We start from the raw sequence: 12,439 nt of genomic DNA, 5'->3' as shown, positions 1-12,439 counted from the left end.
GGGATAAAACTGCATTAGAATACAGAAGTAGAGGGGGCGACAGAGAAGCAGAGTTTTAACCTCCTTCTTCCCAGCCTCTAAGCCCCAGGGAGAGAAGAAGTGGCGCTCAAGTCCCAGGGAAGAAATTCCGGCACCACCCTGGAGAACCAGTCTGCCAGTCGGCGCACCTTCCAGCAGTCCCGGACCCTCTCCTCCCGCCCGCGGCCGCTGGGCGGGGCCCTGGGCATCCAGGTTACCTGGACAGGGAATCCACGCTGGGCGGCCGTGCCACCGCCGGGTGGGAGTCAAGGCTCTCGCAGCTCGAGCTCTTCTCCATGGCGTGGCGGGGGAAGCGGGACAGAAAAGATGAAGCGACCTCCGCGCAGCGGGGCGGGAGGAGCAGAGGGAGGAGTGCGCCGGCCCGGGGCCGCGGTCAGGCCAGCGCCGGCCCGGGAGGGAGACCGGAAGCGGCCATGTTCCCCCAGACTGCACCGCGCCCGGGGCTGCGGGGAGCGGGAGGACGGTGCGGCGCGGCGCCCCTGGGGGCTCCCCCCGTGCAGCTTCTGGGTGGTGGGCGAGGGAGGTGACGCTCTCTGGGTTGAAGGGTTCCATGAGGCAGAAGGGACGAAGAACCTGTGGAAGGAGGGAAATTTTAGAGAGAGGCTTAAGAGAATACTAGGGACGAGGGTCTCGAAAGAAAGAGTCACGGGTCTGAGGGACGAGTATAATTAATACGGGAATGTGGAGGTCAAAGAAGGTGAGAAGACAAGGTCGAAAAGGAATGGGCGAAAGGTAGGATGGATGTTAAAGGCGCGGAAAGGACTCAAGGGGGGAGTTGTCAGGAAGGGAGGAAGAGGGCAGGATAGGATAGGAGAGGTGAAATGGCAAAATACCAGATCAGGGGCCGAGAATAATGATTAAATAATTCGTAAGTAATGATTAAAGGCTGCTTTAGAGCCGTCAGACATAAACTCAAAATCCTGCCTCTGCCAGTTACCTGCAGCGTACCCAGGTCATTAAACACCAGTTTCATTATCTGTAAAATAGGAAGAATAATGGCTTCGCAGTTTAGATGTGTAAATACATGTAAAATGCCTGAAACAATCCTTGGCACATAGTGAGCACTTAAATATTAGCTGTTCGCAGTACTACCCACTTCATAAGTGTTGTTAAGATGGAATGGACTAATATATATAAACACTTTCTAATTCATAAACTTCAAAAAATGGAGGCCACAGGCGGGGAAGATACAGTAAGGGTGGCAGAGTGATTGGTAAGGGAAGGGTAACGGGGAAAACATGGGACTAATGAGGTTGGGCGGGGAGGAGTAATGATGCTCGTCTTTCTATTTCCACTCCAATCCTGGGCCAGCATTGTATTTAGAGAAAGGGCACTAGAAAAGAAGCGGAAACGTTCAGTTCTGCTGTGACTTGGATTGAAGTCTGTGTGGTCTGGAAGTGTCTGAAGGGGAAAAGCACTTTAGCATTGATCCCTTGCCACACAGAGATAGGGAAGAGGAAATTGAGAGGGAACTGAAAAATATGCAAAACAAAAGACACTATACTACTGGATGTGGTGGTGGTGGATGGAGGGCAAGCTTTTAACCATCATTCCCTGCCCTCTCAAATTCCCCTGCAGAGCAGGAAGGGAGTGAAAAGGATGGAATTGTGATAAGAGAACAGGAACTGGGTGCAGAGGAAATGCTTCTGCCGGTAATTTTCTGTGTACAGAGGACACAGGAAGGACATGGAGAGGATACCATAAAGGAATTTTTCTGATTGAGGCTGAATCCCAATTACCTCATATATGGTGTAGGAAATGTGCAAATATTATTTCTGTAAAAAGTTAGACAATCATTTAAAAACTCTTCCATGCTAGGAATAGTAGAATTATGTTGATTTAAACTAGATTTAATTTATACTGACAACTGATGTTTTTAAGAGAGTGTTAACAGTATAGAGCCAGTGAAATATTAACTTGTAAATACATTCCCCAAAAGAACAACTTAGCCAAAGTAATGTTCAGCATTAGCTAGAGCACTTACTAAAATGAATTACATTAATGTGTGAGAAAACACAAAAGGTTTAGCCTTTCTATTCCATTCTCCAGCTTGGCAAGGACAGGATGACAGCCAATGTTTTTTCTATAATTTTTAAAGAGACCTTAACTGCCCTCCTCTAACAGGCAGAAAGAGTAAGTAGTCCAGAAACACTTAACAAGCATAATCACCTACAATGATTCATGAATAATTTGCTTAGTACTTCCCCATCCTACCAGCCTTCCAAAGTTCTGACTCATGGTCACTTGATACTTTCATGTAGGTTTTCCAAGCTAAGTCTGATGAAGACTGATGAGTCCTTGAATGGGAGGCCTACATATTACTACCCAGTTCTTTACTAGCACTTGAAACCATCCACCTGATGATACAATAATTTGTCTATGGGCCAATCTGGTGATTAATAAAGAACAGTGATTTTAAGTGTAGAAACTTTTGAACCAGATAAACCCGAATTGGAATCTTCTGTCACTAATTTGCTCCATAGTTTTGGTTCAGTTGCTTCTCCAAGACTCTGTTTTCTTATCTCTAAAATGGGAATTAAAATACCACATAAAGAGTTTTGTCTCTACACACAGTTGGTTGAACAGTAGGCTCTCAGTATCTGGGTTTGTTACTATTATTGTCCTCTGAACTTACTGTTTTACTTCTCACCTGAACTGTGAGACAATAACTTCTCAGGTTGAACAAGAAAATAATACTTTAATTTCAGCTGAAAGTTAAAAGTAGTGCTGAATTCTTTCTGACAATTATCTGCTATGTCATATATATATAAAATCTCCAAGAGAAATAACTTGATTAGGACTTTCTGTACCTAAAGAACCTTTTAGCCTATCAGGCCATTCAGAAACTATTGCTATAATCAAATTACAATCTAGCCTCATCTCTCCTATTAAATGGTTAACTTGAGAACTTCCCAAAGTTATTTTCTTATTTTCAGTCTACACCAGTATTTCTCAAATTATGTCTGGGAAGAACCAGTGTTTTTAATTCCTAAAGCATCACCAATCAATGTATTTTTGTTTTGTTTTGTTTTAATATAAGAAAAATTAATTGCTAGAAAAAAGAAGTTGAAGGGAAACCAAAGGCATGAAAAATAAAAGGCCAATTGCTTCTCTTATATTTAGAAGATAAGAAAATTACTCCATTAAAGTTGCATGAAAGTTTCAAACATGTATTCTCAATTCCGTCATCTCATCATGGATAAAGAAACAGTTCAGGTAGTAACACTAGTTCACAGGTCATAATTTAAATAATACTGATTTGGATCTATAGGTTTGTTGCCTATCAAAGGCTGTACACTAGATTCTCTGAATTAGAATAAGGAAATAAACTTCTTTTGAGATAGTAAAATGGTCGGTTATGAATGGACAAGTAGAGGGATACCTCTGCTTCTCTTAAACATGTATGACAAAAATAAAATCCTTGGAAATATCTAGTATGCATAAACCTTATAATTAATTATTTCCATCCAAAAATTTAATTTTTTCTGTTTGTATACTTTGGGTTGGAGAGTTCTACTTCTATTATGGAGGAGTAAACTTCCAACAGAAATGCGGAGTAAGTAACCAACACAAGGTGAATTTCCCATTTTGGCTTTGACCTATATATAGACAGACTAAAATTGTGGTGCAGTACAGGGTGGCAAAAACTCACAAAGAAAGGCTGCTATCTTTCTGGCATGAAGAACCAAGACAGAAAGGAGCCCAGGGAAGCTAGAGAATGAGGCAGGAGTTCTGAAAGAACTGGAGAGGGGAACTCTGAACTCTACAAACTCAGACAACCTCTGGGTAAATCCTAATTTGATTTGAATAACATAAAGGCAGAATCCAAGTAACTCAGGTAAAACTACCAAAGTAGAATATCCTCCTACTCTTCCAGATAAAAGAACTTAAGCAAGATTTGAGCCGTTACCCACTATAAGCAAGACAAAATTCTCAGTTTGGTTCCAAACAAGTTGGTTTCTTGCTAAACAAAGGATCAACACTTTGCAGAGGACTCAAAAAGAATCCAGAGATTCCATAATACAGTTCAGAATTACTTGACATAAAAAGTACCAAGGGCCCTGGCCAGGTCGCTCAGTTGGTTGGAGCACCATAGTCCCATACACCAAAATGTTGCAGGTTTGTTTCCAGATCAGAGCACATACCTGGGTGTCAGGTTTGATCCCCTTTTGGTGTGCATAAGGGAGGCAACCAACTGATGTTTCTCTCTCACATCAATTTTTCTAAGATCAATAAACATATCCTGTGGTGAGGATTTTTTTTTTTTTAAAGAGAAAGGGATGTATTCTTAAGGGAAAAGATAATAAAGAGAGGCTAAATTTCAGGTCATGCAGATATTGGAATTATCCGACAATGACTTTAAAGAAGCTAATACGTTCAATGAGGTAAAGGAAAATACGTTGTAATCAATGAAAAGATACTAAAACTCGTAGAGGAATCAAACGCATAAAAAAGACTCAAAAGAAATTTTAGGAAAAATACAATGCCTAAAAAAGATTCACTGTCTGGGCCTAATGGCACAATGCATTTAACAGAAAAACTATCAGAAACATGAAGATAAATCAATAAAAATGATGCAATATGAAAAAGAAAAAAAGATTTTAAAAGTATTAACAGCACGAGAAACCTGGAGAATATCTAAAGCAATATACTTCTTCTCGGAGTCCCAGAAGAAGTAAATAGAATTAAACAGAGAAAACTAAAGAAACTATAGCCAAAAACTCACCAAATTTGGCCAAGAACATAAATTTACAGATTCAAAATGCACAATAAACACAAAACAGGATAAATACAAAGAAAGCCATGCCTAGGCACATCATAATTAAGCTAATGAAAACAAAAGATAAAGGGTATATCTTAAAAGCAGTGAGAGAAAAATAACACTTCACATATAGGGGAATCACAGTTCTAAAGGTCAATGGATGAGAGAAAACACTAGAGAAACATCTTCAAAGTGCTTTTAAAAAAGAAAATGTCAAAACAATATATCCCACAAAAACATATTTCAAAGATGATGGTGAAATAAATACATTTTTAAAGATTTTGTTTTCAGAGAGAGGGAAGGGAGGGAGAAAGACAAGGAGAGGAACATTGATCAGGCTGCCTCTCACAGTTTCAGAGGCCTTTACTGGGGACCCAGGCATGTGCCCTACCAGGAATTGAACCAGTGACCTTTCCTTCTGTGGGGTGAGGCCCGACCAACTGAGCCACACTGGTCGGGGCAAGTTAAAACATTTTTAGTTGAAGGACAACTAAGAGAAAATGTTGCCAGCAGACAGACACTACAAGATATGTTAAAGCAAAAAGAAATACCAAAGGAAACTTGGACCTTCAAGGTGAAGATTAAGAATAGGAACTATCAGGAGAATAAAGACTTTTCCTCTTAATTTCTTTAAAATACATATAACTGTTTAAAGCAACAATCACAACATTTTCTGGTGGAGTTCATAATGAAAGAGTATGTCATACATATGAAAATCAGAGCATAGAGGTTATCAAGAGTTCATTATAAATGGTACTATATAATTGCTAAGTTTTTCTTTTCTGTGAAGTGTTTCAATGTGAATTCTAAGCAATATTACTGTTAAGGTATTATTATTACTATTCATATTTTAAAGAGAGAAAATTTTTCTGAAGTTTTGAAAGTTTAACTACCCCAAAGTCACATGAAGTGGAATAGGGACTAGAGTTTAGATCTGCTTAACTCTGATGCCCATCTTCTTAATCATTATGCTGTGTTGATTTATGAGTAATTAATAAAGTTTTCACAAATGTTCATTGAGGGCTGGCAACAAAATTTCCTTTGCTATAGTATACTTCTATTATCTTCTTGGTCAAATTTCTCTTTGGTCTGTAAGTCTCATAAAACTCACCCTATAATTAATGACCCTCCTCCAGCTTTCCAGGAAGCAAATGCATTTGGCAAATTATGCTAGTATACTTCAAATCACTGTAATCTGTGCATTTTTCCAAGAAAGCTATGTTTCACACATTACCATGAATGGATTATTGTCTTTCAGGCACCTCTTTCTGCGAAGCAGAAAATTAGTGTCAGGCCAGAATCAAGGAATGGCAATGGTTTCCTGGATATGACTCCAAAAGTTTAGGCAGGTTACAAAAGGAGAAATAGACAAATGGGACTATATCAACCCTAAAAGTGTTTCTGCTGCAAAGGACACAATCAATAGAGTAAAAGACAACTTATGAAATGGGAGAAAATCCTTAAAAATCATATATCTGATAAGGGATATATATCCAGAATATATAAGGAATACTTACAAATCATTAACAACAACAACAAATCAAATAACCTTATTAGAAATTGGGCAGAAGACTTGACAAGGCATTTCTCCAAAGATGATATACAAATGACAAGCATATGAAAAGATGCTCAACATCACTAATCTTTGGAGATATGCAAATTAAAACCATAATGCTCCATGCCTATTAGTATAGATATTATCAAAACTCCCCAAATAGCAAGTACTGGCAAGGATATGGAGAAATTGGAATACCATGTACTGTTGGTGAGATTGTAAAATGCTGCAAATAGTACTGAAGGTTGTGCAAAAAAAATTTTTAATGGAACTACCATATAATCAAGCACTACACTTCTGTATACATATGCAAAAGAAGTTAAAGCAAGATCTCAAGGATACATATGTTCATATAGCACAATTTACAATAGCCAAGAGGTGGAAATAGCCCAGATGTCCATTAACAGATTAATGGATAAACAAAATGTGATACATATATATATATATATATATACACATACACATGTGTATATATATATATATTCAATGGAAAATTATTTAAACTTTAAAAGGAAGGGAATTTTGTCACATGCTACAACATGGATGAATCCTGAGGACATTATGCTAAATGAAATAATCCCATTACAAAAAGACAAATACTATATGATTCCACTTATATGAGGTAACTAAAGTAGCCAAAATCAGAAACAAAATGCAATTTCTTTCCTCATCGTGAGAGGCAAATGTAATGAGTTCATCATATAAATATAGTTTATGAAAATTCATATATAAAAGATAGACATATAACTTTAGTGCTAAGTTATAATATCATAGACCAGAGATTTTCAAACTTTTTCATCTCATGGCACATAAATTAATTATTTAACTTTGGCAACACACCAAAAAAAAAATTTTTGTTGCTGATCTGACAAAAAAAAAAAAAAAAAAGAAACAGGTATAATTTTGATCCGTTCACACTAGACAGGCTGTGGTCATTTTTTTATTTGGCAATCTAAGGGAAAAGAGGTCAGTGTCCGTGCCTAAATATTCAGGTATTGCATGTTTTAAAATTTTCTTGAAGCACACCAGTTGAAAATCATTGCCATAGACTGATAATTTTGAGGAAAAAGAAGATAATTAGATGTTAAGATCTCGATATAATCAAATAAAAATGACTTTATAAACAATAAAATGCCTCTCTCAAATAGCAGATGGTTTTAATTGAGCTAGAAACTCAGTGGAATCCTGGTTTTAATACTTCCTATGTAGCTCTGGCCCAGTGGTTGGAGCATTGTCTTGTGCACCAAAAGGTGTGAGCTTGATTCCTAGACAGGGCACATATCTAGGTTTCCAGTTCAATCCCCAGTCAGGGAGTGTACAGGGAAGTAACCAATTGAGGTCTTACATTCACATTGATGTGTGTTTCTCTCTCTCACTCTCTCTCTCTCTCCCCCTACACACATTTCATCTTTCTCTAAAATTAATAACTATATCCTTGTGTGAGGAATAAAGAAAATAAAATAAAATATTTCTATGTATGTGAATTTAGAATAGTTATTTCTGAGCTCCTGTAAAATGCAGCTAATATTCCCTCTCCTCCCCCACCTTCCTACATTAATGTGCGTATAAGTACATACACATACGTATCAGAATGTGAGAATTAAGTGAGGTGATATATGTAAAAGTACCTGACACATGTTCTACCTGTTCTACAAATGGTAGTTCTCTAATTCATTAAAAGAATAAAGAGACATACAGTACAAATCAAACCAAAGAAAGACAGCATTGCCGAAGTTTTGGCACTAATTGAAGACCCTAGCATCTAGTTTTTTCAAGTAATGTTAGGGATATGTTAATGTCAACAAACTGAACTATCTGAAATACATTTTCTAAATCTCTTTGTTTGAACCTATTAATCTCATATTTTCAGATACTCTGATTTCTATGATTGTGATTTAATCTAGCAACTGTCACTTTTACATTAAATTGTCTCAATTTGATCATAGTTTCAAACCTACACATCTGTGGACATGTCTTCCTTTTTTGATTCATTAAAATTACTTTCACATTCATGACATTTTCATGACTTCCTGATATATTACCTCAGGCATCGGAAAGCAGATAAAAGATTTTTGGCATCTTGGGAATGGTGAATTTGTCCTGGAAGAGATTACATCTTGATGTATTGTTATTGAATCTCCTGGAAAGTGTTGTATGAACTGTCAAGCTCTGGTACCTGTTTTCAGTGTCTAGTGTTGGGTATCTAATGTATAATGCACTTATGTGGTGTGAGTTGCTTATACTTTCAAGGTCATCTACTGCATTTCTGCTCTAATTCATGACACCTAAAGTGGTTACATGAGACAATCGCCTCTCCTTGACCTTAAATGAAGTTTGTGTTTTGAACTGAAAACTAATCAAAAACCTACTTGTCTTTACCTAGGGCCTCAATCACTTTGAAACATTCAGAACTGAAGATAAAAATGAGTCAGGATAAGTTGAAGTTCCTTTCTGCTTCTTTCTTTCTTGTCATAGCCAGAAGATTTTGATATATTTTTACCTTTTTTATCCTAATATTAAAAGTTCTCACGCCTCCTTCAAATTTTTGCTGGACTGTCTCTTTCTCAAGGCCTTCTTTGACTATCCTATTTAAAATTTCACATACACCCCTGCACTTACATCTCCTTTATTCTATTCTAATTTTTTCATACAACTTATCACTCTATGCTTGTCATATACTTTTCTTAGTCATCTGTCTATTGTTATTATTATTTGTTGCTTCCAGCTAGGAATCATTGTTGGTTTTGCTCACTGATGTGTTCCAAGCAGTAGAAGAGTTCTTGGAACAAAGTATGCATTTGATAAGTGTATATTTGAGTGAATGAATATGTTTCATAGGTGCCTCCAAGAAAACAGTTGATCTGATTTGAGAATGCTCATGAGAACACCACTTAATCACAAGAGAAAATGATATTTACTGCCAACAATGTTTTGGGTGAGTGAGGACATCCTGAAACATATTCTCTTGGCAGAACATGTTTGTATTCTTTTCCTTTCCAGGCAATCTGTCCATCACTAGGTTTAGTTGTAAAATGCATTGTTCATCTCTTTGTAATGCTTTCATTTTATTCATGATTTATAATACCCTTATAGTGCAAGATACAACATCTGTGCACTACAACAAAGATGAAAAACTAAGAACATTCTTTGTATTACTCAAATAGTGATCTTCTTTGGATCTCTATATAATAGAGATTTGGACCTCTATGTATAAATTTCAAAGCTTGGATTCTACCACAATATTATGTTTTTGAATGTCATCCGTATACTCTAAAGAACTTAAAGCAAATTGAACACTGATTTTTTTTTTTTAATTGAGAAGTGGAGTGATAGGAAATCTCAAAAAAAAAAAAAAAGTGACATGCTTAAAAGCAATTTAATGGCAGAGAAGAAATACCAACAAAATATGCCTTGTGCCCCTGCATTTCAGTGCTACAATTTAAAATAATGAAAATCTATATATGTTTTTTAGATCACCAAAAAGGAAACTTTAGATTTGCATAAATGAAACTTGCATAGGGAAGTTGAAGAGATGAGTGCAAACAACCAGGAAGAAGGTTAATTGTGAAGTGTTGCTTTCAGGAGGAATTGCACAAGGACAAATCTATTTTATTAAACCCTTGGAATACAATTTCAGGTTTAAACAATTTGTCACTTCTTAAAACCAGATTCACTAGAAATATTCAGAAAACTGATTCAAAAACAGAGAACCCAAACTAAAAAGAGATCAGGGATTTTGACTTAAAAATTCACATTTGTTCTAGTGTTACCCAGGGAGACCCAATCAGGAGGCTCCCTGCCTACCTCAGTTCCTGTCTTGTTCACAAGAGACAAATTCAAGAAAGAGACAACACATATAGTGGAAATAAGGTAGAATTTTATTTCTGAAACACATACGAGCACGAAGCTGCAAGCAGAACTAGCCTGCATGCCCCACATGTAGAGGAAATAAAGTTGTTAGTAAGTTTATTCTATACATTTGAGCCAAAGCTGCAAGTTGGGCACTCAGCTAATCTGAGTGCACTGACTATTAGGGTTCAAGGGTTATATATCTTAGTGAGCTCTTAGGTTTCCCTCCTTCTTCCCCATCTAAATGTTGGGAATAATGTACAGCTACAAAGGCTTCTTTCTCAGAACAGGAAGGCTCTTTGTCTTAGTGAAATTGCTACAGAGGCTCCCTCTCTCAGGACAGAGTCTCAAGGACTCCCTTCCTCCCGGGCTATTCCTGCTTGTGACGTTCAGAACACCCAGTAATCTTATTGGACAAGGTTCAGGACTTCTGAATCAACAAGAGAGACAGGACTCCCTCCTCTTTCCTGCCTTACCTTACCAACAATCCTATCTAACACTGGGATAAAGGAATCACTGAATAGATAGCCTCTTCATCTACATTTATTTTTATAAATATTTATCAAGGCCCCACATTTTTCACAAAGGTTTGAGGTGGCTTATCATAAAAGATACATGAAAGTAAGACAAAAAGCTTCTCGTCAAGATGGCGGCATAGGTAAACACAGCTCACTCCCTTGCACAACCACACCAAAAGTAGAACTAAATTATAGAACGTCACTCAGAACCATCAGAAATCAAGTTGAATGGAAGTCCAACAACTACAGAATTAAAGAAAACACATCCATCCAGACAGGTAGGAGGGGCAGAGATGCAGAACAGGCTGATCTCACACCCACATGTGGTGGATAAAATTCTGAGAGGGATATCTTGGGAGTGAGGAGTCCCAGCACCATACCAGGCCCCCTAGCCCAGGGTTCCAGTGACAGAGAGATAAGTCCCCATAACTTCTGGCTGCGAAAGCCAGCAGGGACTCAGTATATATAAAAAAACTTCTGGAGTCCTAAAGCAGTTCCTCTTAAAGAACCCACACATGGACTCACCTACCCAGCCTTACTTCTTCTGAGCTCCAGCACCATGGTAGCAGCTTGAAAGGCACCAGTGACACACAGGGAGGAAATGAAGGGTCTGGCATCAAAACGAGAGCTGGGGAGTAGCTTTCTCCCAGACAGAAAAATGATTGTCCCTTTTATGAACCCTCCACCCATGGAGCCACAGAGTCGTCAGGCAGGTGCCATATCTGAGACTCCATCAACCTGGCTAACACTGTTTGCCCCTCCCTGGGGATCACCTGAGACTATTCCACCCAACTTACAGGCCCACTGAAGCTGTTAATAGGTACTTTTTCACATGAATGGTCAATTTTGGCTCATGCTTCACAACTTCTAAAATCCCCTCAGATAAGCAACAGTCAATCTCAGTGAGCTTCCTAGCCCCCATACCTCTTGTTAAGTGGCCCCAGGGTGGGAACTAGCAGCAGCCAGCATGGATTCACAGTTTGGCTTTGCCTGGAAATCTTCAAGCTCAGCACAAGTAGCAGCCATTTCAGATTGCTTTATAGCTCAGGCAGGGTGGTCTTAGGCAGAACACAGGTTGGGACTGATCTTGGCCTGCACCACCCAGAAAACCTCAGGGCCAGTGCACCCAGTGGACAGCTACAGACCATGTCAGAGCACCACCAACCTGTCCTATGCAGCTGATCGTCCACAGAGGGTGGAGGTTGGTGGTCAGTGGTCACAACCAGTCCTTGCAGCTGACCGGCTCAACTACAAGAGGAGGGTGTACTCACCCCACACGAAGGGTGCACCTTGAGTACCCAGCTTGGATGATAGGGGCAGCTGTGCCACTGGACCCTACAAGACACCTTCTACATTAGGCCACATTGCCAAGATGGGGGTCATAGCAGCTATACCTAACACATAGAAACAAAGACAGGGAGACTGCCAAAATGAGGAGACAAAGAAACATAGCCCAAATGAAAGAATAGATCAAAACTCTAGAAAAAGAACTAAACAAAACCAAGGTAAGCACTCTATCGATGCAGAGTTCAAAACACTGGTTATAAGGATGCTTAAGGAACTTAGTGAGGAAATCAACAGCATAAAAAATATTCAGTCAGAAACATAAGAATCACCATTTGAAATAAAGAACAATTTACAGGGGAACAACAGTAGAGTGAATGAAGCTAAGTATCAAATCAACGATTTGGAACACAAGGAAGCAAAAAAACAAGC

General features: G+C 38.5%; 1 protein-coding gene across 2 annotated transcripts in view; it reads right to left on the bottom strand.

Moving 5' to 3' along the window:
* Nucleotides 1-458, bottom strand: part of MTMR2 (myotubularin related protein 2) — a 120,539-nt gene extending 120,081 nt beyond the window's left edge. The window contains exon 1 of one of the 2 annotated variants that reach the window (XM_090265828.1): nucleotides 237-458. In XM_090265828.1, the coding sequence (XP_090121954.1) occupies nucleotides 237-316 (80 nt within the window). In that variant the 5' untranslated portion in view covers nucleotides 317-458. The remainder of the gene's footprint in view (nucleotides 1-236) is intronic. The other variant, XM_090265829.1, reaches the window with a different exon arrangement.
* Between the last annotated feature and the right edge of the window lie 11,981 nt (nucleotides 459-12,439).

The sequence above is a fragment of the Furipterus horrens genome, unplaced genomic scaffold (assembly GCF_987537825.1).
Source record: "Furipterus horrens unplaced genomic scaffold, mFurHor1.1.pri manual_scaffold_2, whole genome shotgun sequence".
Taxonomy (NCBI): Eukaryota; Metazoa; Chordata; class Mammalia; order Chiroptera; family Furipteridae; genus Furipterus; species Furipterus horrens.
This window is presented reverse-complemented; position numbering and strand designations above follow the sequence as displayed.